Raw genomic sequence first — 25,975 nt, forward strand, 5'->3', positions numbered from 1 at the left:
GAGCTGGGTTTCATGCTGTAATAGAGGATTTGTGTATTCGAATGTCTACCCACCAAGAGAGTGGATTTTTCCATATTTCTTTCCCACCTTCAACAGTTTTTGTGTCACATACTTTGATGTTATATTGTCAGATGCATGTATGTGAAGGACTGGTTATGTCTTATTGGAAAATAGATCCAATTTAGGTAATGCCTCTCTTTGTCCCTGAGCATTTTCCTGATTCTGAAGTCAGCTTTGTCTGAAATGAATGTAGCTATTTTAAGTTACTATTGAATTGTGTTAGTGTGGCGGCTTAGCTTTTTCTGTCCCTTTATTTTTAACTTAATTGTATTTTGATAATTTTAGTAGAAAACATACAGCTGGTTCTTATGTTTTTAAAATCCATTCTGATTGTCTTTTAATTGCTATAATGAGACTAAAAAAAAGGACTGTTCATATTTAAATTGATTATTGGGGTGCCATCCAGTTGGCAGTTGGGTTGAGCATCCAACTTTTGATTTCAGCTCAGATCATGATCTCATGGGTCATGAGATCCAACCTCTAGTCAGAGTCAGCACTTAGCAGCCCTCTCTGGCCCTCTCCCCATTCAGGTGCACCTGTGCACACACTCTCTCTCTCTTTAAACTAAATAAATATTTAAAATGATTATTGATGTAGTTGGTATGATCACTACCATATTTGTAACTATGTACGACCCATTATCCTCGTTCTTTCCTTTCTTATCTTTCACTCTTAAATTATTTTTTGCCTTCTTTGATTTTAATTAAGCATGCTATGTGATTCCATGTTTTCTCCTTTTGTGGGATACCAGTTACAGGCCTCATTAAATTGTTTTAATTGGCTTCCTTCAAGTTTTCAGTGTAAATTTAGACATAACCTGAGTTCACTCTTAAATAACACTGTATTTGTCCACATTTACTACAGGTACCTTAAAACAAAGGATCCCCGTTTCTTGCCTTCCATCCATAATGTAATACATTTCACTTTCCCATGACTGTTATCACCAACATATTTTTGCAATTATTATTTTGAACAAAAGGAATAGGTTTGATCGGTGAAAAATAAGAAAAAAATGCAAACTGGTGTAGCCGCACTGGAAAACAGTATGGAGCTTCCTCAAAAAGTTAAAAACAGAGGTACCCTATCACCCAGTAATTGTACTATTAGGTATTTATCCAAAGGACACAAACATAGTGATTCAAAGGGGCACATGCACCCCAATGTTTATAGCAGCAGTGTCCACAATAGCCAAATATGTCCACAAAGCCAAAATATGGAAAGAGCCCAGATGTCCATCAATAGATGAATGAATAAAGAAGATGTGGTATATATAATGGAATATTATTCAGCCATCAGAAAGGATGAAATCTTGCCATTTGCAATGACATGGATCTAACTAGAGGGCATTATGCTAAGGGAAATAAGTCAGAGAAAGAGAAATGTCATATGATTTTACTCACATGTGGAATTTAAGAAACAAAACATGAATATAGGGTAAGGGAGGGAAAAATAAAATAAGATTAAATCAGAGAGGGACACAAAGCCTAAGAGACTCTTAACCATGGGATACAAACTGAGGGTTGCTGGAGGGGTGGTGGGTGGGAGGATGGGGTAACTGAGTGATGGGGCATTAAGGAGGGCACTTGATGTGATGAGCACTGGGTGTTATATGCAACTGATGAATCACTAAACTTTACATCTGAAACTAATACAAAAATTAAAAGAAAAAGAGAAAAACCCCTAAAAACTATTTTATTTAACCTTCATTTATTCCTTCTCTAAAACTCTTTTTTTTAATAGACTCAAGTTTCTGTCCTATATCATTTTCCTGGTCAAAATAACATGTATTTTAACATGTATTTTAACATGTATTGTGAGGCAGGCCCACTGGAGACAAAAGGAATCTTTATTTTTCTTAAAAAGTATTTAGCCTTCACTTTTTTTTAATTTAAATTCAATTAGACATCATAGAGTACATCATTAGTTTCGGATGTAGAGTTCAATAATTCATCTGTTGCATATAACAACCAGTGCTCATCACATCACGTGCCCTCCTTAACGCCCATCACCCAGTTACCCCATCCCCCCACCCACCTCCCTTCCAGCAACCCTCAGTTTGTTTCCTGGAGTCAAGAGTCTCTCATAGTTTTTCTCCTTCTTTGATTCCTTCCCATTCCATTTTTCCCTCCCTTCCCCTATGATCCTCTGCACAGTTTCTTATATTCCTCATATGAGTGAAACCATATGATAATTATCTTTCTCTGATTGACTTATTTTGCTCAGCATAATACCCTCCAGGTCCATCCATGTTAGTGTAAATGGCAAGATTTCATCCTTTCTGATGGCTAAGTAATATTCCATTGTATATATACCACATCTTCTTTATCCATTCCTCTGTCAATGGACATCTTGGCTCTTTCCACAGTTTGGTTATTGTGGACATTGCTGCTATAAACATTGGGGTGAATGTGCCCCTTCAGATCACTACATTTATATCTTTGGGGTAAATACCTACTAGTGCAATTACTGGGTCATAGGGTAGCTCTATCTTTAATTTCTTGAGGAACATCCATACTGTTTTCCAGAGTGGCTAGCATTCCCACCAACAGTGTAAAAGGTTTCCCCTTTCTCCACATCCTCACCAACATTTGTTGTTTCCTGGCTTGTTCATTTTAGCCATTCTGACTGGTGTGAGGTGGTCTCTCATTGTGGTTTTGATCTGTATTTCCCTGATGCTGAATGAAATTGAGCATTTTTTCATGTGTCTGGTGGCCATTTGTAGGTTTTCTTTGGAGAAATGTCTATTCATGTCTTCTGCCCATTTCTTGACTGGAGTATTTAGTTATTTTGGGTGTTGAGTCTGATAAGTTCTTATAGATCTTGAATACTAGCCCTTTATCTGATTTGTCATTTACACATATCTTCTTCCATTCCAAAGGTTGCCTTTTGGTTTTGTTGACTGTTTCTTTTGTTGTGCAAAAGCTTTATCTTTATGAAGTGCCAATAGTTCATTTTTGCTTTTGTTTCCCTTGTCTTTGGAGAAGCGTCTAGCAAAAAGTTGCTGCAGCCGAGGTTGAAGAGGTTGCTGCCTGTGTTCTCCTCTAGGATTTTGATGTAGACTTCACTTTTGAAGGAGATTTTGATGGATACAAAATTCTAAATTGATAGTGTTTTTCTTTCAATGCTTGAAATATGTCATTCCTCTGTGTTTTTGCTTCTCTTTTCTCTGGCTGAAGAGAAAACAATGTGACTCTAACAGCGGTTTTACTACAGGGCAGTTTTCCCCACCCCCAGCATTCTTTCAAGGTTTTCTTCTTGTAATGTTCTGACACTTGTCATAACAAAGGGGTTGATAACTTGATATGCATCCTGCTTGATGTTTTCTGAGATGTTTGGATCTGAGGTTCAAGTACGTTAAATTAAAGTTTTCTGCCATTAGTACTTCAAATATTTCCTCTAATTCTCTGCCTTGTGTTTTCTTCTTTTAGTAGTTCCATTGATGTTACACCTTTTGTCATTGTCCTATAGTTCCTGACTATTCTATTTTCATCGGTTTTTCTCTGTTATCATTTAGTGTGAGAACATTCTGGTGCTGTATCTGCAAGCTCACTGAACTTTCCTCGCTCAGGAGCTCAATAAAAGCATTCTCCAATTCTGATTACAGTGATTTTTATTTCTACAACTACCTTTTGATTCTTTCCCACAAGTCCACCTCTCTGTTTACAGAGCCCATCACTTTTTGCATGCTGTCCACTTTTTCCACTGGAGGCTTTAGCACATTAAATGTGTTTGTTTAAAATTCCCAGTTCTCTAATTCCCCAATCTCAGTCATATCCCAGTCTGGTTCTGCTGCAGGCTCTGTTTCTTCAAACTGTGTTGTTTTTGCCATTTAACATGCTTTGTAATGTTTGGTGGAAATCTGGACATGATGCACTGAGCAAAAACTACTAAAGTAAATTTTCCTTTAATGTGAGTTTTTTTATCTTCTGGAAGTTACTCCCATGTTCACTGTTTGCTGTGAGCCATAATGTTTGAAGCTATAAATTCCTCTGAGGTGCTTTTTATTTTGCAGGAGGTTTTTGTTGCTTGTCCCTACTGTTTGCTTTGGGTTTTCCATGATACTTATTCTTCAGTAAAATCTGAGAGTTGACATTCTTTCACTTGAAATCATGTCTTGATAACCAGAGCCACATTAATGCAGTGGAAAATTAGGGGAAGTGTTGTGTAGTTGTATGATTAGATCTCAAGGGTTTTAGTGAAAGTATGTCTCTGGGACTTGGCCTTTACAAGTGCTTCTCAGACCTTTGTTCCCATTAGCTAAGAGAATAGAAGGAGCTGGAGTTGGATCCCCTCCTCTACATAGAAACCTGGAGGGGTCTAGATTTGGGGATTTCCTTACTCCAGGTCAGTTATGCTCTGATCAAACCCAAAGTTGTTGCTCTGCTAACACAATTTCCCTTGAGGGAAGGCTTCTTTAAGGAGAACAGAAGGCTCTGGGTGTGTTTCAGATGATTGCTTCTCTTCTCTTCCAGATGGAAGTTGAACAACTTTTCCTTGACCTTCATTGTGACAATGTTGTAGGGCTACTTGAGGTAAGTCATAGAAGTGTGGAGGCCCCCACCAGAATTACCCCCCTGGAGATTTTCACTTTCTAGCCATGCTCATGGAGCCTCCAGAGATTCTTCGGTCATTTGCAGCCCAGATCCTGGCTCCTGCAGACTCTTGTGCTTCTGAGGCTGTGACTCTTCTGTATTCATCTGTCTCTCGTTTTTGTGGTGGAAGTTTGTCTTGAAATCTCAGTTCTCTGATGGATTTTTGAGGACTTGTTGATTTTCAGCTTGCGCAGCATTTCTCTTGTTGCAGTGACAGGAGTGATGATGTCTAAGCTCCATACATATCAGACCACAAACTGGAAGACTATTAATCTTTAATAAAAAGTAACCTTAGCTTGCTTCCTCTGCAAATAGCTCCCTTTCATGCCCTATTGTTGGAAAAAGGAGGAGATGTAATGAGGGAGTCCCTCTGAATTTTAAAATGGGATGTCAGGAATTGCTCAGGGATATGTCACACCCTATAATGAAATCCTGCCTTGTTTTTCCCAGCTCAGCAGCTGTAAAGCCAGCCGCATGTTCCTTAGGTAAGATACTTATGTACATGATCTGCCTGGGGTGATAAAGCAAAAAGTTAGAACAGAAATGACTATGTTAGACAAAATGAAATGTGTGGAATGTGATAGGGATGTCCAGGCTGCTCCAGGTCAGAGAGGTGTTTGAGCAGCAACAGTTCCAACAAGCAGGGATGAATCTCCCTGTGTATACCTCCCCTGGGACCCATGTTATCCTGGGCTGCATCCTTAAACCCAAAACACACTGTCATATGCAGTTGTCAGTCCTTCTAGCCATCAAGGTGTGCTACTCTCTCTACCCTGTTAGCTGGGCCATAGGAAATTTGAAACAGATCCAGCTCCCATGTAACCCCTTATCCAAATCTGTGCTTTTCCACACTTGGTCTACAGAGCATAGGCGCATGAGAATTATGCAGAGGAACAGGTACAAGGTTTTATGATAAGTTCTGGAGAAGACACAAGGGTTCTGGGTGGAAAATAGGGAGGGGGAGGAGACAAGCTTAGGCAGAAGGAGTCCTGCCACATCCAAGTCTGGAGGAAAATGGGACATGAGCACTTCCATCAACTACCCTTTAAGGGGTGACCACAGGGATTGAACAATAGCCTTAAACCACCCACCTTTGGGGAAAATTGCAGGGCAGGGAATGGGGTTGGAATGCTGTATCTGTGGGCACTCAGTTGGCTCCAGGATTATAAAGGTCAGGGCTAGATATTCATTTCCCATCTAAACAAGGCCCACACATGGTCCAGCCTGGGAGGAAGATGGACATAGGCCAGTCTCAATGAAGCTATTCCCTGAGGCCAAGCATTTGCCTCCCAAAGAACCAGATCCAGCCCTGAAGGAAAACATGGTCAATGGCCCAGAGGTTTTTAGTCTAACAAGCCCAGGATAGGGATGAGGGATCCTGTTGGTGAAGCTGTTTCTCGTTATGTCTACTACAGAGGTAGGACTGCTAGGAGTAGAGACCCAGGAAAACACCCCCCCTAAAGGCAGCCAGGCAGGCCATGGTGCTGGGCCCTCAGCTGTAGCTTTGACATGACCATGCCCTGGGCATGTGACTTGAGGGGCAGTTGTGTCTCCAAACACAGTGGTGTTTATGGGGTTGATCTCAGTGTCAGAAGCTGGCTGGGGAGCCATTATACATGTAACATACAAAAGTGTGAATTGACTGTGTTATCCATAAGGCTTCTGGTCAACAAATTTAACAATAGTTTAGTTTTGGGGGAGTCAAAATGTGGATATGTGGATTTTCTTTTTACATCAGGGTCACTGTCCCTAACCCCTGCATTATTCAAGGATCAACTGTATATGCAGAACTGTTTCTCATCATCTCCATCATTTCTAAGCTAATCAAAGCCACCATCATTTCTCATCTGGAATACTGCAATAGCCTCTTAATCTCCCTGCTTCTACTCTCACCCACCTTCAGACTGTTCTCAACAGAGCAGCCAGAGCAAATTTTTAAAATGTTATGTCATCGATTGAAACTTCCATGTGTGGTTTTTGTCAGAATGACCAGGGACTATAAGCAAGAAATTCACAGAATTTTTAGAACAAGTTTCTTGGCTTCTTTTGTATCTAATAGTTAATAAATTTTGGATATGTGGCAAGAAAAGAAAAAGGTAAGATCATGTCACTCCTCAGTTCCAAAACCCTCCAATGTTATTACTGACACATCCAAAGCCCTTATGGTCTATAAGATCTGAAATGTGCCCTCCACCTCCCTCCTGATTCAAGGACTACGTTCCTGATGTTGCCTCTGTTAGGAATACTCTTCCCCCAGATGTATTTATCATTGCATCCCCTGACTTGAAAGTAAGCTTTATGAGGCAGCGAGTTCATTTTCTTCACTACCTCATCTGCAGTGTCTAAAACAGTGACATCCTAGGCACCCCATACGTATTTTTATATGCTACCAGTAATTGGGAACTGATCCTGGCTTTGAGGCTGAAAGGCGCGGGATTTGTGGAAGGAAAGATGACTTTTCTGGAGCAGGGAATGTGACTTCAGGGAGCCCCTCAGATGGAGAAAGGCAGCCTGCCCCCCGAGTTGATTGGTTCCTCTTCCCGCCGTAACCACGTCTCCCTCCCAAGCTCCACCCCTTCTAGAGCCCTCTAGAGTTAATTGGCTGAACTCTCCAAGCCCTTTCACCCTCCCAGTCAATGGTAGGGCAAAAACTGTGCGGGAGGCGGGGTCGGAGCTCCCGCGAGGCTGGCGGACTCCTGAGGGGGCGGGAGGATCCAACCTCCAGGGCACAGAGAGGCCGAAACCTCCAGATGCCTAGAAGGGCCGGAGGGTAAGGTTGAGAGTTAGTGGGGAGTCAGTGACGCAGTTCCCTCTCCGCTGTGTTCCAAGATGTGGGCCGGGCGCTCTCGATGAGGGGTATGTGGCAGCCTGGCGTGGGGGTTCGGTCCGTGTTCTGGGAGAGGGTGGGCAACACCGGCTGAGACCCAGGCCTGCTTTAGCGCAGCCCGCTGCGGCGACGGGGAGGAGATCTCTCTAGGGGTGGTTGAGGGCCTCTCCCTCCCCTCGTTCGGTGCTGTCCCTTTGTCTGGGGTCTCGTCTCCCACACAGCGTAGCTGCTCGCTCTGACAGGGCTGATAATGGTTATAGAACTTTGTCATCCCCGCTCCTAGCCAGCAGGCCACCCTGGTAAAAGCAATCCAGATCCCAGCCACGCTCAAAGGACTCCACAACCCCAGTTTGAATCGGATCACCAGTCCAATCCCAGCTGTGTTCCCAGTGAGGAACAGAGTTTTGCAGGAGGTTACTCATTCATTCATTCATTCATTCAATACTTATTGAGCACCTACCAAAAAGTGCTAGGTCCTGAGGTTACAGTGTGGACAAAGAAGAGGTATTTTCTGGTAGGGAAGAAATGGAACAAGCTTGAAGGGCTAGAAGCCCAGTCTGGGAATCTGGAGGGGCTGAAAACACAAAACAGATTTTGAGGGCAAGTAATCCTAAGAACTAGGTAATCGTTAAAAATAAACAAAAAAAACAAGAAAACATTCACCTTTTATCCTCCTTTTAAAAACTTAGTTTTTCCTCTCTAAAGATACTTGACTCAGAAAGTCCCCTTCTCATCTCCCTGCGGCAAACTTTGGCTGGAAAGCAGGATTGCAGTTGGAATGCATTTTGCAGTTAGAGAAGAATATGGAGACTTTTAGATATCAAACAGAACAGGTGAAAAGGAGCAGCTGTAGTTTGATGGAATGAGGATTACCTTCAGACACAGAAGATTTGTCTCTCACCAGCTATACGACCTTTGGCAAGTCATTCAATCTCTGGGAGCTGCATTTCCTCATTTTCAGAATGGGAATGATCATCCTTACTTTTCACAGTTCCTTAGGAAAAGAAGTGCCCAGGGATGGGACACTGCCCTGAGTGCCTGCTTGGAGTTGAGCTCTCAGAGAACTCAATCATTTCTATCTGTTTACAGTGATACAACACCCCATTAAGAACTTCCTCACCAAACCCAAGGAAGGGATCAGGCAAGATTTGTGCTGGGCACATCCTTTGGAGTGAGGCTGTGCTGGGCAGGTGAGACCTATACTGTGAAATTAGTTATCTGGGGACAGGAATCCTGCTGACTAGAGGAAGGGGACCATGGCTGAAAGGGAGCATTTCTGGATGGCTATTTTTTGAGGAGGAGAGAAGCAGAGAAGTGGGAGTGGGGCTTCTGGACCTTGAGGAGTACAGTTTGGGGATGGGAAGAAAGGTAATATAGTTGAATTCAAATTTGGGTGTCAGGAGACTTGGATTTGAGTTGCAGCTTTCTTCTAAGTTTGTTTTCCCATCACTACATTTTGATAGAAGACACTGGGAGAGCTGGGTGATTCCTTCCAGCTCTGACATTATGAGAATCTCTGAGTAGTTAGACGGTCAGTATAGAATTGGGGCCCTGTTGGATGGCCCTGTTGAGACAGCATTGCCAAGATTGTAAATATACTGTCATGGTGTTCAGACAATATGCAGTACAAAAGGGATGAACAAGTGGAGGAGGGATGGTGGTGGTCATTGTGTGAAGAATGCAGTTCTTATCATCCCTGCACCCAGATAGAATTAGAATCTTGAACTTGTTTAACATTTCAAATCACAAAACATTTACTGAGCCCTCTTTGTGCTAGGTACTTTGTGGAATTCCACCCATGAATACCATGGGCCTTGCCCTCGGGGACTTAGAGCTTAATGTATACTTGTGAGGAGGAGTGACACAGACATACACCCAATTAATTCTAGTATAAGGCAACTCTAGTTTATATTACAGATTTGTTATGGTATTTTTTTGAAGTACAGGAATTTCTGTATGATCAAATCTATCTGCTTTTGTTATGATGTCAGGCTTTGTTTTATGCTTAAGGCATAGGCCTTTTGCTTCCTGAGATCAAGTAGTCCCCTGATATTTTCTCCCAGTTTTTTTTTTCTTTCAATTTTTATATTTCATTCATCTGTCTTCTCTGGAATTTTTCAGGTATTCCCTCTTACTCCTCACTCCGTTGCAGCTAATCAGTAACCAAGGACCATGTGACTACTGCTCACAGAAACCTGAACAGGCAGGTGCTGCTGGTGAGTTAAAGGAATACAACCTCCCAAGATAAAACCTCTTTCTCTTTCTGGGAATAGGACTCTGCCCTTTGTGAGTTTCTCACAGCCTGAAGTGAATGGTGGTCCTAAGATCAGAACACTCACCCATCAGTCTCAGGGATTTGTAGGTCAGAGATTTGTGGGGCTTCATTTGTTCTCATCCATTTGCCAGTTGTCTCTGAGATTATGCTTTTATTCACAGTTGCTTGGATCTCTTTTAGTGTCCTACTGGCCCTGTCCCTCCTTTTACTTCTTCAGCCAAGAGTTCACCTTCTCTCTTAGTGCCTGGGAATTCTTTCAGGTTTTCTGAGGGAATTTCCCATCCACTCAGGCAGAGGACAAATAGTTAGGTTTCTTTTTGACCAACCTCTCCTCACACTGGCCCTCCCTGATCTTCTGATAAGTCTTGCTTCCTTCTCAGGTCCCCCAGAACCACCTTGGGCTTCCTTATGGCACATCCTTGTGCATTTCTCTTTCTCCGTTCCTGCTCTTCTAACCAAAATCTCTATCTCAGTGAGCTTCCTTTGCATGACTTCCTTTGTCCCCTCTGTCTTATTCTCAAATTTGCATTCCTGACATATTCTTCCTCTTCTCATCTAAAGTATTTTCCTACATCTTCATCTTTCTTAGTGACATTACCATTGTTGATATTCAGACCTGGATCTGATAACCTTGAATTCTTTCTTTTAGTCATCCTCTGTGTCCAATCTGATACAAGTGTATGCTTTCCTGGAAATCGCTGGATTTCATCATTCTCTTTCCTATCATTATCCTGGATTAGGGTCTCACTATCTCATTCATTTGTTCAGTCATTCACAAACATTTATTGGATACCTAGAAAGTGGCAGACCCTCTAATGGTCACCCATACTGCATTCCTAAACTTGTCTCCCAACTCATTTCCCTTCCTCCATTCTTTTTTTTTTCACCTCTAATCCATCTGGGCTAATTTTCCTAAATCATTAAAAAAAAAAAAATGTTTAATTGAAGTATCGTTGATATACAATATTATACCCTAAAGCGTTCTTTTCCTAATTTCACTTTTAGGCAGGATGATATGAAATATATTGTCCAGACTGGAATATTTTTGTGAGTTAAGGGGGCCACTATTAATAATGATGCTAGAATGATGCTAGAAACTGTATTCTTGACAAGTGAGAGTGAGAGAGGAGAACGAGGTAGAAAAAAAAATATACAGTGGGGAAAGAAAATGAGGATGGCTTGTTACCCATTGACCATTAAATTATATCGATATATACCCCATAATTTCAGTGTTCTGGCTCATATCACTTCAGGCAACTTAATTCTTTCATTTGTTCATTCAAAAAAAATTATTTTGGTGTCTACTATATGCTTGGAACTGTGCTAGATGCTAGGAAGACAAAGGTAAACAAAATGAATAAAATCCCCACCATCATGAAGCTACGTGATAGTGTAATCTCCCACTTATTTCTGAGTACACTGGCCCTGTGCAACCTTCCTTTTTTTTTTGCCTCCCCCTCCCCCACGAGCTTCTTTTTGAGGAAACAATTCCTTCATGTTCTGGGGCTCAGCCAAAGGGTTGCCTTCTTTTTTTTTTTTTTTTTTTTTTAAATATTTTATTTATTTGACAGAGAGAGACACAGTGAGAGAGGGAACACAAGCAGGGGGAGTGAGAGAGGGAGAAGCAGGCTTCCCGCAGAGCAAGGAGCCCGATGCGGGGCTCGATCCCAGGACCCTGGGATCACGACCCGAGCCGAAGGCAGACGCTTAACGACTGAGCCACCCAGGCGCCCCAAGGGTTGCCTTCTTAAAGCACCTCTCCCCAAGCATTCCTCGCCCTAGTAATTGCTCCTTTCCCTAGCACCCTTCACCTCCTGATTGGGTACTTTGTAAATCTTAATTTGGTCTCCTCATTTTTCACCATTTACTCCACTGTAAGCTCCTGAAAGGTAGATGTAATATTTCATGCTTCTATTAGTGTGCTCAGGCTGCCATAACAAAATCCCACAGACTGGGCAGTGTAAACAACAGATACTCCTTTTCTCACAGTTCTGGAGCCTGGAAGTCCAAGATCAAGGTGACCACCTGATTCAGTTTCTGGTGAGGACTCTCTTCCTGGCTAATAGATGGCCACCTTCTTGTTGTGTGCTCATATGGCTATCCTCAGTTTGTTGGGGGGAGGGGAGGCAGGAGTGGAAGCAAAAGTGAGCTCTCTTCTGTCTTACAAGGACACATTAATCCTATCAGATCAAGCCCTTATGATCTCATTTAACCTCAATTACCTCCTTAAAGGTCACATCTTCAAATACAGTCACATTGGGGGTTAGAGCTTCAACATCTGAATCTGGTAGGGGGGGGGACACATTCAGTACGTAACAATGCTTTATTTTATTTCTTTATTTTTTTATGTCCAGTAATGGTATTTATTGCTTTGTGACGGAGCCATGTAAATACCTGGCTATTAACAGTTTCCACGGAGACCTCTTTCTTGAAAGCCACGATACTGATCTTTACCATAGCAGCTTTTAACAGTACTATAGTAGCTAGCTAAGACGATTTAGATCAGTTATGCCTAGAAATGAGACATGCTGGTGTTGCCTTCAAGGCATTGTCTCATTCTGAATCTCTAAAATGTTTTGTTCTAGTAATTATGGGGATCCTCTAAGGTAATTTCCCAACTTTTCATAAGAAATACTATAAAAAGAATTAAAAAATAATACAAGTTAGCAGAAGACAATTTGCTAGCAAAATGAGAGGACTCTATCATAGTAATTATATAAACTTACCACCTGTTCATCCATCCATTCATTCATACCACAAATAGTTATTTTCTACTTTTCTGTAGTAATGCTTTTTAAAATTTTCCCTGTTAGATCCAAAACAGAATATACAGAGTAGAATGCTCAATAATTACTACTTTAAGACATGTATGAAGAAAAGAGTTTCAGAGAAGATTACAAATGGAAAAGAAACTCACAACCATCCACTTTCCCAGAGAACTCTGGAAATGGCTTCACTTACTGTTCTGCTCTGGTCTGCAGGCACCTGGCTTCTCACTGAGTTTTCTCCTCTTTGATTCGGAGAGGTAGCAACAGCTGGATGTGAGTGTGCTTCAGGATCCTGGCAAGAATCCACCCCCTACCACCATTTTCTCTGCCCCCCTTTTCATCTTGAGCACAGATTTGTATCTGTGTGTGCCTGTATGGCATCAGTGGCAGCTGTATTCCTGAACTATGAACTGTAACCTCAGTTGGAAGTTCTCTTCCTTTCTTGCTGGTCTTGAGCACTCACCATTGGACATGTTCCTCCTTCAGAGTGTGACTCAGCTTATCAAAAGCTGTGAGACAGTGGAAACTGGTCAAACTTTTTTGAAAAGCAATAGGCAGTACTGCAAAAAAAATTTCATTCCCTCTGACCCAGTAACTCCTTTGTGGAACTTTTATGCTAGGAATATATTTCATTAGGAGGAAAACTTTGCGTAAAGTGATCATGATAGCATTATTGAAGTGGTTAAACTGCAGGGAGCAACAAAAACATCTAACACTAGCAAAATTGTAGGTAAATCATAATGAATTCAATTGGTAGTGTATTATATAATCATAAAATGATCTTATAATGATGAAATAGCAATGTGGAAAATTACATGTGGTAGGATGCAAAATTATATCTACCGTATATTTGTAACCATATATACTATAAATATGGACAAGTTTGAAGAGGAACATAGTAAAAAGAACATTAATTATGTGTTAATATCATGGAGTCATCTTTCTGTTTTCTTTTATGACCCCAATCCCTTTCTGTATATCCCAAGTTTCATGTCAAACCCGTTAGGAAGTTTCTGCTTGTTCCTGACATCGGTTTCATGTATTGGCCCCTTTTGGTTGTGCTGTCTCCTACTTTCACCCTTTTGCCAATGTTAGATACTTTACCATTCTACCATGCAAGGTCTTATCAGAGCATGGCCTTACCCTGCCATCCTTTAGCTAGCCCTTTCCCCAACTCAGCCTCTCAGGTTTGCACAGTAGATTGGGTGGTAGCTTGTCAGAGTGATAGCTTGGTGAGAAGCAGACAGACTGAGCGCATGCGGCTGGATCCAGCTACAGAGCAGTCCCTACAGAGTAGGCTATGGTGTGACTAGGCTCCAGTAGGCTCAGGTACTGGAAGAACGGTATTACCCCTTATTAAGACAGGGCTTAAGAACAGAGATATAGACAGGGGCCTCATACCTGGACTTAGAGCAAAAGATGAAATCTTAGTCATACCCTAAGGCAATCCCAGTTGCTGATCTATGAAACAATTCTTGAGCATCTATTTTGTGCCAGCCATTATATCATTGGTATTAGGGGAATAGGTCAGCAGGAACTAAAAGCCAAACTGTTTTGACGAGCTACTGAACTAAGGATCTTTCAGTTCATTTTTTCTAGGGACCAGATGAGGAGTTTGATGGCTCCAATTCTGGGAGTAGAGTGTGAGACAGGAGGAAACCTGGGTGGATTTTATATTACTCATTGCTTATCCTGATGCTGGACCTGTTGGGTTCCCCTCCTATCTTTCCGTAAGCCTTTACCTTGGCCTCTGGGTCTACCCTCATTTTTCTCATCTCGTTTTTGATCAGTTCCCTCTGTCTTTGAACACTTCCTCTTCCAAGTGAGACCTTGTGGTGTACCACATCTTGTTATCTTTGGATAGAGAATAGGTGACATATGCAATTTCTGTTTCTTCTGTCAGATGGTGGAACTGGGACTGAGGAGGTGTTGATTCCAAAGTATCATTCCTGAAAAATCAGAATCTCACACTTTCAAGAGAACACCACAGAGGTGTTGCCAGGGAAGTCAAAATTTAGAAAGCTCCTCTGAAGAGAAAGAGAAGATTCAACAGGCCACTGTGATGCTTCAAGCAAGACAAAATGAGAAAGACAAGAAGCTTCAGGCATAAGACAGTTAAAGACAATGAAACACTTACAGAAGTGAGTGAGCAAGAATCTGAAAAAGATGGTAGTCAGTGCTTAGATCCTGCAACAAATATGAGAATTCAGGCTGAAAAGAAACAGTATGTATGTACTGAGTGTGGGAAAGCCTTTAGTCAGAGTGCAAATCTTACAGTACATGAAAGAATCCACACAGGAGAGAAACCCTATAAGTGTAAGGAGTGTGGAAAAGCCTTCAGTCATAGCTCCAACCTTGTTGTTCATCGAAGAATCCACACTGGACTGAAGCCCTACACATGCAGTGAATGTGGGAAATCTTTCAGTGGTAAGTCACACCTCATTCGGCACCAGGGAATCCATAGTGGGGAGAAAACTTATGAATGTAAGGAGTGTGGGAAAGCCTTTAGTCGGAGTTCAGGTCTTATTTCACATCATAGAGTTCACACTGGGGAAAAGCCCTACACTTGTATCGAGTGTGGGAAAGCCTTTAGCCGTAGTTCAAACCTTACTCAACATCAAAGAATGCACAAAGGAAAAAAAGTTTACAAATGTAAGGAGTGTGGGAAAACATGTGTTTCTAATACAAAGATTATGGACCATCAGAGAATTCACACAGGGGAGAAGCCTTACGAGTGTGATGAGTGTGGAAAAGCTTTCATTTTAAGGAAGACCCTTAGTGAACATCAGAGACTTCACCGTAGAGAGAAACCTTACAAATGTAATGAATGTGGGAAAGCTTTTACTTCTAACCGAAACCTTGTTGATCATCAGAGAGTTCACACTGGAGAGAAACCCTATAAATGTAATGAATGTGGAAAAACCTTCAGGCAGACTTCTCAAGTTATTCTACATTTGAGAACCCACACTAAGGAGAAACCCTATAAATGTAGTGAGTGTGGGAAAGCCTATCGTTATAGCTCACAGCTTCTTCAACACCAGAGAAAACATAATGAGGAGAAGGAAACATCATAAATAACATATATTGTTAGTAGGCCTAATTGCTACTTTTTGGAAAAACAATTTTTCATTATTCTCAACCTTAATTCAATTTCTAAGACTCCATACAGGGAAAGTAACCAGAAGCAAACAAAGATTAACAGAGGGATATTCATGCTAGCATCATATATAACTGAAGGAAGAGAACTAGATTGTCAGTAGTATAGGGTTTATATGAATGATAGTCTATCTACATGATGGTTTTGCAGCCATTATAAACATTCTTAAAGAATATTCAATGTCATGGGGAAAATTATTTGTATAAAATGGAAGATAAAAAACAAATTTGATCCAAATTTTTAAAAAACATTTACGTATAGGAGAAAAATGGGAATGAAATAATACCAAACCAAAACGTTGACAGTGATTATCATTGGGTGATAGGATTATAGGTGATTTCTATTTTCTTTATACTTTTCTAAGCTTCTTAGATTTTCTACAAGAATGTAGTACTTTTATATTCAGGAAAGAAGTACAGTATTTTTTAAATGCAGTGAGTACGTGCTCATTTTCACTCAGCAGTGTTATGAAAGGCATGTAGAACATGGACCCTAAACTCATGGGATTCCACCCTAATACTCGCACTTGGTAGCAGTGGAAGCATGAGCAAGTCACTTCCTTTTAGAGCCTATTTCCTGTTTATTAAATAATAAACACCAGTCGTTGGTCTTTTGCAGTTTTAAAATAAGCTGACTTTTTTTAACTCTTAGGTTAAAAGAACAACAAAAATTTACTGCATTCTTCTATCCCACAGTTGTAGAAGGCAGGTAATAGAGACTTCATCTTTTCAATATATATCTACAAAACCAGAAAAAATAACCCCTTACGAAATGGAAACAATTGTAGCTGCATAACCTGTAAAGATGTGGTCAGCATAATCTAAAATGAGGGGAAGACTCTGCCTTCTCATGTACAGTTTAGTAGCTTAAAGTGCGAACTTTGGGATCAGAGATATGTGTTCTGATCCCAGATCTGCCACACATTAGCTTGTCAGTTTTGGACAAGTCACTTAACTATGCTGAGCCTTAGACTTATCTGTAAAAAGGGAATAATGACCTACCTAACAGGGTTGTGAGGATTTAATGAGATAATGCATGGATTGTGTGACAAAGCTGGCCCATAGTAAATGAAAATAGCTCAAGTATGGGACATTGGAGCAGTGTTTCTAAACTCTCAGAGTGATTCAGGAAAAGTTTTACCTGAGGTAGCATTTAGGACATTTTCAGGTGTAATGAACACAATATCACGTGCTAGTAGCTAAAACCTTAAGAACATTGATTGTTCATTTATGGGGAAGTCTAGAGGTACGCAATTCCAAATTTGGTTTGGCAACTGAGCAATTCATCAAACTTAAGTCTTAACTCCGTAATTTTCAGCATATAGGCTTTCATTTTTTGCAGCCTCCCGGTTGTAAGATGTTGGCCATAACTGGAAGCTCTTAACTGGAAGCTCTTCTCTTCACACAACTCTTTCAGAATCAGGAAGTGAGGAAAGGAGCTGAGGCTTTCTGATCTGTTTGCTTTCTCCCTTTCATCATTGAGGAAACCTTTCTCGGGAGAAGGGAAGGATGCTGTGCAGTCAGTACTGCAGGTGCTCACTTGCTTCCTCTGCCTTTCTTTATGTCCAGCCCTTTGAGAAGGCCTTAACCCATTTTCAACCAGTGTTTTAAACTTCTAAGTCCTTAGCTCAAAATACATCTGGGAATACTTAGAATCTGCCCACTCTTTTTTTTTTTTTTTTTAAAGATTTTATTTTTATTTATTTGACAGAGAGAGAGAGAGCCAGAGAAGGAACACAAGCAGGGGGAGCGGGAGAGGGAAAAGCAGGCTTCCCGCAGAGCAGGGAGCCCGATACAGGGCTAGATCCCAGGACCCTGGGATCATGACCAGAGCCGAAGGCAGATGCCCAACGACTGAGCCACCCAGGCGCCCCAGAATCTGCCCATTCTTAAACGCAGCCACCTCTTTTTCTTCATATACAGTGAATCCCTAAGCCTAATGCCATTTGTCTTATGCACATAGTGATTATTGTTATCCCATTCAATTCTTACAACATTTGTACAAGAAAATTGAGTCTCAGTGAGATTAGGTGACTGACTAGTTAGTGATTGGAGCCAGGATTTGAACTCAGATTCGAGTTTTAGGTCCATGCTTTCTTCATATACCAAAGTGCCTCTGCCCACCATGGCAGTTCTATATGTGAGTGGGAGACCAGTTGGGACTCTCTTGAGTAGACACCTCTATGAAAGGCAATTATATCTGGATAATTATTTGATCATGGTTTCATAAGGAAGATGCTATCGGTCTTCTCTGAGTTCGATTTACAGCTTATCTCTGCCCCTTGTAATTTAGTTTTAAGGATTATATATTTCTTCCTTGCTGTTACTGGAGACAAAGAAACAGAAGGTTGTGAAGGGTATAGTTGGGTGAAAAGGGATTGTTTGCTTTTGTCCTATTTCGACAGGATAGTGGCTTACATTCAATTTTGGGATGTAATAGTCCCTCTTTGCATGGTTATTCAAAAACCTTTGCAAGGTTTGGAGGTTAGTCCCTCTTTGTATAGTTATTCAAAACAAGGTTTGCTGCATTCAGGGATAGGACTGTTGGGTAGACACTTCCCCAAAAGTCTGGGTGGATACAAGGGTAGGGTAATCCACATGTGGCAGTGGGTTACACTACTGCAGTAAGGGTCCTTCTGTCATTTTTCCCTTGTCACGTGTCCTTTTAAAATTAAGGGAGGTGTTTGTAATTAGTATCCCATGCCTTTTGTCATGCCAGCCATCCTCACCTGCTGATTACCTATGTGGAGGCTCCCCATGACTAGTGTCTACTGGTGGCCAAAACTAAGAAAACAGGGAGTTGGCTTCTTGTATGCCTGTCAGAGGTTATTTTTTGAACATTTATTATTACCAAGCAGATTTGTTGATACTTCCTATGTTACTAAGCAGATATTCTCTGACATTTTCCTATCACTGTCTCATAGTGTCTGAGATTTCTTCTTTCAAATAGGCTTTCTTTTTCATCTTAAAAGATTTTTGTGATCTTCAAGAGTAAATACCTTCTGGAAGGATACTGTGTCATCTCAAACCCAGCAATCTGAATACAGATCTTCACATATCTTGCCCCAGGCAAGGTAAGATAATAGACCCTCACCCATTTTCTAGGCTGATACTTGTCTTGAGCTGCAAGAGTAAATGCTGATAAGTGGTCCCCATGCCCTTTCAGATAAATATTCTGCAATATAATTTAAACTGATTATCCACCTTCCTCCAGGGACTTTTTCAAGACTACCAGCTGTTAACTTCAGTCAGAGTTTAATTATGTATGCAGTTCTTACCATACTTTCATCAAACTTAAGTCTTAACTCCATAATTTTCAGCATATTGGCTTTTCAAGATGCACTCTGGATTCAGGGTCTCCTTATGTTTTTTCCACCTTCCTGTGCTAATGGAAACCTGGTTGTTCCTTAATAGCAGTGCTTCCTCTGCAGCCCCTCAATTGTTAGTTTGTCTCCCTCAACCCATTTACCTCTCTTTATTGCCATTTTTTCTATATTCTCCATCAAAAACCCAGCTCTTTTGAAATACACATTGCTAGACTACTGTGTATTACCCATCCCTGTTTTTGTTATCTACTGGCTTCCTGTGTACTCACACTTATTCATTTATGTTTTTAGTACCCTGAATATTCTGGAGGAATATGAAGAGGCGATATTTTTAGCCATAGATATCCTGGTTATGTAGAATTGCTCTTGTGTGGAATAGAAATATATATGTCTCCTTTTAGTTGAGATAGTGTGAAATAAAATCTCATTTTATATAGCCTTGATTAAAGGGAAATATGAAAGACAAAGAATTCTGCATAGAGAGGAGTGTCTCCCTAGGTTTAGAGATATTTTTTATTGATGGTGTGTACTGTATTAATTCTTACTTGGAACTGAGAAGAAAATCAAAACCAAAAAGGATTTTAAATAGCTGAATAATTCTGTTGCATTTAAATCCCATTAAGACTAAATTTCATTTCAGTTCTGTATCCTCAGTGACAGACTTTTTTTTAAATTTTGCCATTAAATATAAATAATTCCATTTAATATAAATAAATAAAATAGTATGCTTGTATTGTTAGATTGTTTTCAGAAACTAGACTGTTTTTAATCACCTCTGATGTTATAAAACTGTTTTTGCAGGACATAGTTATAATTCCTCCAATAAATCTGTTATTATTGTTATAAATATCACTGAATTTTTTTTCTTGTTGCTTCCTTTGTTCAGAATGGGAAGAAAACAGTTCAGTTTGCTTTTCTTTAGGCAGCTGTTTTTGAAATGAAGTGATATGGCTTATTTCTGATTTAAACGCAACATGAAGCTTGTTATTTTCATGCTCCTACTACATAAATGAGGGCTCTCTAGCCAATAGAAAGTGTCCTGTAATTTCCTTAGAGGACTTGTACAGCCGGTTATTGTCCCAGCTCCTTTCTCTGGGCCCATCTGTGTTTCAAATCTTTACCATTATGTAGACCTCAGACGGCTATATAAAACTAGCCATGTTCCCTGACTTCCGTTTCTGCTCCAGAAGGTAGGTTTATGAGTGGTGTAAAGGAGATGGCAGACTCCTTTCTAGGCAACATAGATAAGGACCTGACTAGTTCCCACTCTTCCCACTGACCATTTAAATGCACATGGCACAATTTGACCACAGGGATTATAGACATGCAAAAGCTATAACCAGTCTCTGAAACTAAGACCAGTGGACTCCAAATTTGGGAACCACAAGAGGTAACAGCACACATACAGATCAATTTCTGAGGCCCACCAAATCTGGACCAGGGTCCAGGGATCTATATAAAACAATACTTTTGCAGTGGGAATTGAAGAAAATTTTTCATTAGGATCCTAGACTCTACATGACTACTGTGATGATTGTCCATTTTTCCTTCAGAAGAACCTATAAATTACAAAATTATTGAGACATATACTAAAGTTTGTATAATCATGACAAATTAGCAACCAGTTTACAGAGTATGAAATAAAATGCTGTCACATTTGCAGTGTTTGTTTTACCACGGAATTGAGCAGATATTCATGTCTTTAAAAGGTATAATAGAACAATACGGCAAACTAGATAATTGTAAAGCCCTTTGGCTACAAAACAACCTAGAAATTCTGGGTAAAATTTAAACATCCTTTTAAAGGACTTTTGAGAAGGTGAAATAAATTCACAGAACCTAAAATTAAGAGGAGGTGGAAGCCAGCAAGGTAAGTGGGTGGTGATACCTTGGGTGCTGTGAGGCAGTTTGGTGATATTGGTCACCAAGGGACATAGATTTTATCTGCTGCAAGGGCAGGATTTGAATCTGTGGGCTTGTAAGAGGTGGAGAATTGGAAGTGAGATTTCCACAAGAAGCCCAGATGTTAAAGGGCTATACCCTCAGTGAAAGCATGCATTAGAAAAAAGTCAACCAGGAGCAGAGGAGTACATCAAGGAAGGTTGTGAGATTTGTCGTGGGCTCTAAGTGGCAAATAAAAGTCTCGCTAATAATTGTAGTCATGAGTCAATCCTCATGCTGTTACCTCTTGTGGTTCCCAAATTTGGAGTCCACTGGTCTTAGTTTCAGAAACTGGTTATAGCTTTTGCATGTCTATAATCCCTGTGGTCAAATTGTACCACGTGCATTTAAATGGTCAGTGGGAAGAGTGGGAACTAGTCAGGTCCTTACCTATGTTGCCTAGAAAGGAGTCTGCCATCTCCTTTACACCACTCATGAACCTTAAGGTTCAAATTTGGGAAACACTAAACCAAGAAAGTAATATAAAATTAGGTATGCACATTTGCAAGTATTCATGGAACAGTTATTTAAAACAACAAATTTTTTAAAAACTGAGTTATCTAGTTGTTTTAGTTTGAGCTTTTCAGGAAGTGTACATAGACAAAGGATAATATGCAGCAAATTTATTGGAGAGTATTCTTGTGATAAACACCTATAGAGCAGGGAGAACACTAGATTAGTAGTAGGAGAAGTCATCTGAGTTGCTTCAAACTTGGTCAGACCGGGCTGTCCTTCCAGAACTGTGTAGACCAGAGGTGAGAGGTCTAGGCCCTTATACCCCTTCATCAATCAATCACTGAATACAAGCTCCATCACACCACCCTAAAGGGAACCATGATCTTGAGTGAGGTAGACTTCTTCAGCTGAGGATAGTTCCTGGAGAGAACTTACAGTTGAGGGCTTTCAGCCTGCCCCTCTAGTGGGTGGAAGGCAAGGGGACAATCCAGGGAAATCCAGACAGTGCAACAAAATGTCTTCTACACTGATCATAATGCAGTTAGAAAAGAAATTAACTAACAAAACCACATACATTTGGAAATTAAACACAACATTTCTAAATCATGGGTTGAAGAAAACTTAATGAAAATGAGAAAATACTTAGACATGAATAAAATTGAAGGAGAGACTTCCTCTTCTGGCCATATTAGAATTAGAGGGACCAGAAGTACATTCCTGCCTGAAACAAAAATCCCAAAGTATATGAAACAATGATTTTTAACACATTGATATCAGCAACAAAAAACAAGGATCCCTGATAGATAGAAACAAGTGAAATGAGCCTTTATGTGCCCCAGTTTATTGCCTTAAGAAAGTCCCCAGGCAGTAGCATAGGGAGGAGGAGCCAAGTAGAGTCTGGTGAAATTCTTGAGTTGAAGAGAGAGCTGAGAATCCAAGGAGACCAAGGCAGGTAGGGTTCACAAAATAGTACTGGAGGAGAGAGAACTACACAGAGATTTCTGGTATCTGTGAATGGTTCCCCCCGCCCCCAGGATATTCAGCAGAGTACTGATGGGCACATTACATGAGGAAACTTATCTAAGGCCCGGGCGGGGCAGGGGGAACATTCCAAAGGATTTGAGTGAACAGTTCTAGGCACAAAAGCAAGGCCAGGAATTGTGTCTTCCCACAAGTCAGACTGAAAAAATCCAATTCCTTTGTACATTGGGTAAAGTACTCAGAAGGGGCTTGCCTCAGTAGTGGAGAACAATAAGCCTAGAATAAATCTGAAGAAAACTACTACAAGGTACATCACAAATTGCCCAAAACCAGTAAAGAAGAGAAAATTATAAAAACAGAGGAAAAAACTTGTGCAGAGGAAGAAGATAGGGATAACAGATTTCTCTTTGTACATCATGCAAGCATGAAGACAGTGAAGCAGCATCTTTAAAGTACTGAAAGAAAAACTTGCCATCCTGGAATTCTAGACCAGTCAATATATCATTCAAGCACAAACCAAGACACATCTTCAGACATTAAAATGCTAAAAGAGGGGCGCCTGGGTGGCTCAGTCAGTTAAGCGTCTACCTTCGGCTTGGGTCATGATCCCAGGTTCCTGGGATTGAGTTCCACATCGGGCTCCCTGCTCAGCAGGGAGTCTGCCTCTCCTTCTGGCTTGTGCTCTCTCTTTCTTGCTTTCTCTCTCTCAAATAAGTAAAATCTTAAAAAAAAAAAAAAAAAAAAACTAAAAATTCATCAGTAGCAGAACTTCACTATAAAAAATGTTAAAGTAAGTCCTTCAGGAAGAAGAAAAATGACATCAGATGGAAATAATGGTTTTTTTTCCAACCTTTTTCTTACATGTTTTTAAAAGTTTATTTAAGTAATCTCCAGTGTGGGGCTCGAACTCACCACTCTGAGATGACGAGCTGCACACTCTTCCAATTGAGCCAGCCAGGTGCCCCTGTCTTACATTTACATTTTGGGCTGTTGTGTTGGCTGTCCTGTGCATTATAGGACATTTAGCAACATCTATGGCTTCTACCCACTAGATGCTGGTGTGTCAAAAATATCTCTAGGTATTGCCCCCAGGGGAGAACCAGTACAAAGCAAGTTGAAAATCACTGGTATACAGAAAGTGGTATAATGTCACTTAAAAGTGGATGGAACTGGAGGGTATTATGCTAAGCGAAATAAGTCAATCAGAGAAAGACATGTATCATATGATCTCACTGATAGGAGGAATTCTTAATCTCGGGAAACAGACAAGGTTGCTGGAGTGGTGGGGGGTGGGAGGGATGGGGTGGCTGGGTGATAGACATTGGGGAGGGTAAGTACTATGGTGAGCGCTGTGAATTGTGTAAGACTGATGAATCACAGACCTGTACCTCTGAAACCAATAATACATTATATGTTAAAAAAAAAGAAGATAGTAGGAAGGGAAAAATGAAGGGGGGGAATCAGAGGGGGAGACGAACCATGAGAGACTATGGACTCTGAGAAACAAACTGAGGGTTCTGGGGCGGGGTGGGATGGGTTAGCCTGGTGATGGGTATTAAAGACGGCACGTTCTGCATGGAGCACTGGGTGTTATATGCAAACAATGAATCATGGAACACTACATCAAAAACTAATGATGTAATATAGTGATTAACATAACAATAATAATTTTTTAAAAACTAATGTAATGTACGGTGATTAACATAATAAAATAAAATTTAAAAAAAAGAAAGATTAATAAAGATACATACTATAAATCCCAAAACAATCATTAAAATAACAAAACAAAATTATAGTTAATAACAAAAAGAGATAAAATTGCATAGAATTATACATCCACAAATTAGCATATGCAAAATTGGTGAAATCTCAATAAGCTCTGTAGATTGTACCATTCACTCTCCTGGTTGAATTTATATTGTGCTGTAGTTATGCAAGATGTGACCATTGGGGGAAATTGGGTGAAAGATACACAGGAACTCATTGTACCTTTTTTTTAACTTCCAAAATTTTAGAAAAATCAATAAAATCAATAAACCTCCAGTAAGATTAATTAAAGAGAAGACACAAAGTACCAATATTGGGATTGAAAGAGATGATATCAATTAGATGAGATTCTACACCAATAAATTGTTGTGATGGTTAACTTTATATTGAACTTGACAGAGCTAAGAGATGCCAGATAGTGATATTTCTGGGTGCGTCTGAGGTTATTTCCAGAAGAGATTAGCATTTGAATTGGTAAGCTCTGGGAGTTAGGAAGGGTTCTGACAGTTTGGTTGACTGGATGAAACACAAACCAAAAGGTATCCCTTCTCCCCCCCCCCCCCCCCCCCCCCCCCACCCCATGAATGTGATATGGAAATGTCCAACCTCCCTTTCTTTAATTTAAGGGAAAGTATTTAGAGGCTTAGAGAGATTGCAATGTTCAGAGTGGATTTGTCATTTAAGATGTACTCACCCACCCTGGGTGGGTCCATAAGACATCCTTGTTGTCTTTCAGATTCTTTAAAAGACATAAAATCTCATTACATCAAGTACCCTCCTTAATACCCTCCTTAAGCACCCAATTACCCCGTCCCCCCACCTACCTCCCCTCCAGCAACCCTCAGTTTGTTTCCTACAGTTAAGAGCCTCTATGGTTTGCCTCCCTCTCTGTTTTCCTCTTATTTTATTTTTCTTTCCCTTCCCCTATGTTCATCTGTTTTGTTTCTTAAATTCCCCATGAGTGAAATCATATGGTATTTGTCTTTCTCTGACTGACTTCTTTTGCTTAGCATAATACCCTCTAGTTCAATCCATACTGTTGCAAATGATAAGATTTCATTCTTGTTGATGACTAATGTTCCATTATATACATACAGACACACACACCACTTCTTTATCCATTCATCTGTTTATGAACATCTGGGCTCTTCCCATATTTTGGCTATTGTGGACATTGCTGCTATAAACATTATGATGCATGTGCCCCTTCGAATCACTATTTTTGTATCCTTTGGATAAATACCTAGAACACACCAATAATGACATTGAATGTGAATGGGTTAAGCAATCAAATAAAAAAGGAGAGAGGTCAGATTGGATAAAGAAACAATATATGTATATATTTCTACAGGAGACACACTTTAGGTTCAAAGATACAAATAGATTAAACGTAAAAGGATAGAAAAGTATCTATCATGCAAAGACCATAAGAAAGCTGGATTGGTTATGCTAATATCAGACAAAATAGACTTTGAAACAGGAAAAAAGTCATTAGAGATGAAGAAGTACATCTCATAATGATATGAAATGAGATGAGTTAATCCGTCAGGAAGATAAAAGTTATATATGCATCTAATAAAAGGCCCCCAAAATATATGAAGGAAAAACTGATAGGAATGAAAGGAGAAATAGACACTTCAACAATAACTGGAAACACCAATATCCTATTTTCAAGAGCAGTTAGAAAAATCAGAGATCAACAAGGAAATGGAGGACTTGAACACTTTATCTAAAGAGACCTAACATACATCTCTATGACACTCCACCTAAGAACAGCACGATATACATTTCTCTCAAGTGCACACAGTACATTCTCCAGAATAGAC

The 25,975-nt window shown here is 40.3% G+C and overlaps 2 protein-coding genes across 5 annotated transcripts in view; both read left to right on the plus strand.

The window, feature by feature from the left end:
• Positions 1–7,474: 7,474 nt before the first annotated feature.
• On the plus strand, positions 7,475–17,344 carry ZNF660 (zinc finger protein 660). 2 transcript variants are annotated; one of them, XM_032409150.1, is made up of 2 exons: positions 7,475–7,508; positions 14,426–17,344. In XM_032409150.1, the coding sequence occupies exon 2, from the start codon at positions 14,604–14,606 to the stop codon at positions 15,594–15,596; it is 993 nt and encodes a 330-aa protein (XP_032265041.1). In that variant the 5' UTR covers positions 7,475–7,508; positions 14,426–14,603; the 3' UTR covers positions 15,597–17,344. The 2 variants fall into 2 exon arrangements, with proteins under 2 accessions (XP_032265041.1, XP_032265040.1); XM_032409149.1 differs by lacking the exon at positions 7,475–7,508 and adding an exon at positions 9,608–9,695.
• Positions 7,477–25,975, plus strand: part of LOC116635191 (zinc finger protein 197) — a 46,935-nt gene continuing 28,436 nt past the window's right edge. The window contains exon 1 of one of the 3 annotated variants that reach the window (XM_032409140.1): positions 7,477–7,508. The gene's annotated coding sequence lies outside the window, so the exon portion shown is untranslated. Of the gene's footprint in view, positions 7,509–9,652; positions 9,696–14,869; positions 14,950–25,975 lie in introns of those variants that run through there. The other 2 variants (XM_032409135.1, XM_032409139.1) reach the window with 2 other exon arrangements.

This window comes from Phoca vitulina, unplaced genomic scaffold, assembly GCF_004348235.1.
Source record: "Phoca vitulina isolate PV1807 unplaced genomic scaffold, GSC_HSeal_1.0 scaffold10, whole genome shotgun sequence".
Taxonomy (NCBI): domain Eukaryota; kingdom Metazoa; phylum Chordata; class Mammalia; order Carnivora; family Phocidae; genus Phoca; species Phoca vitulina.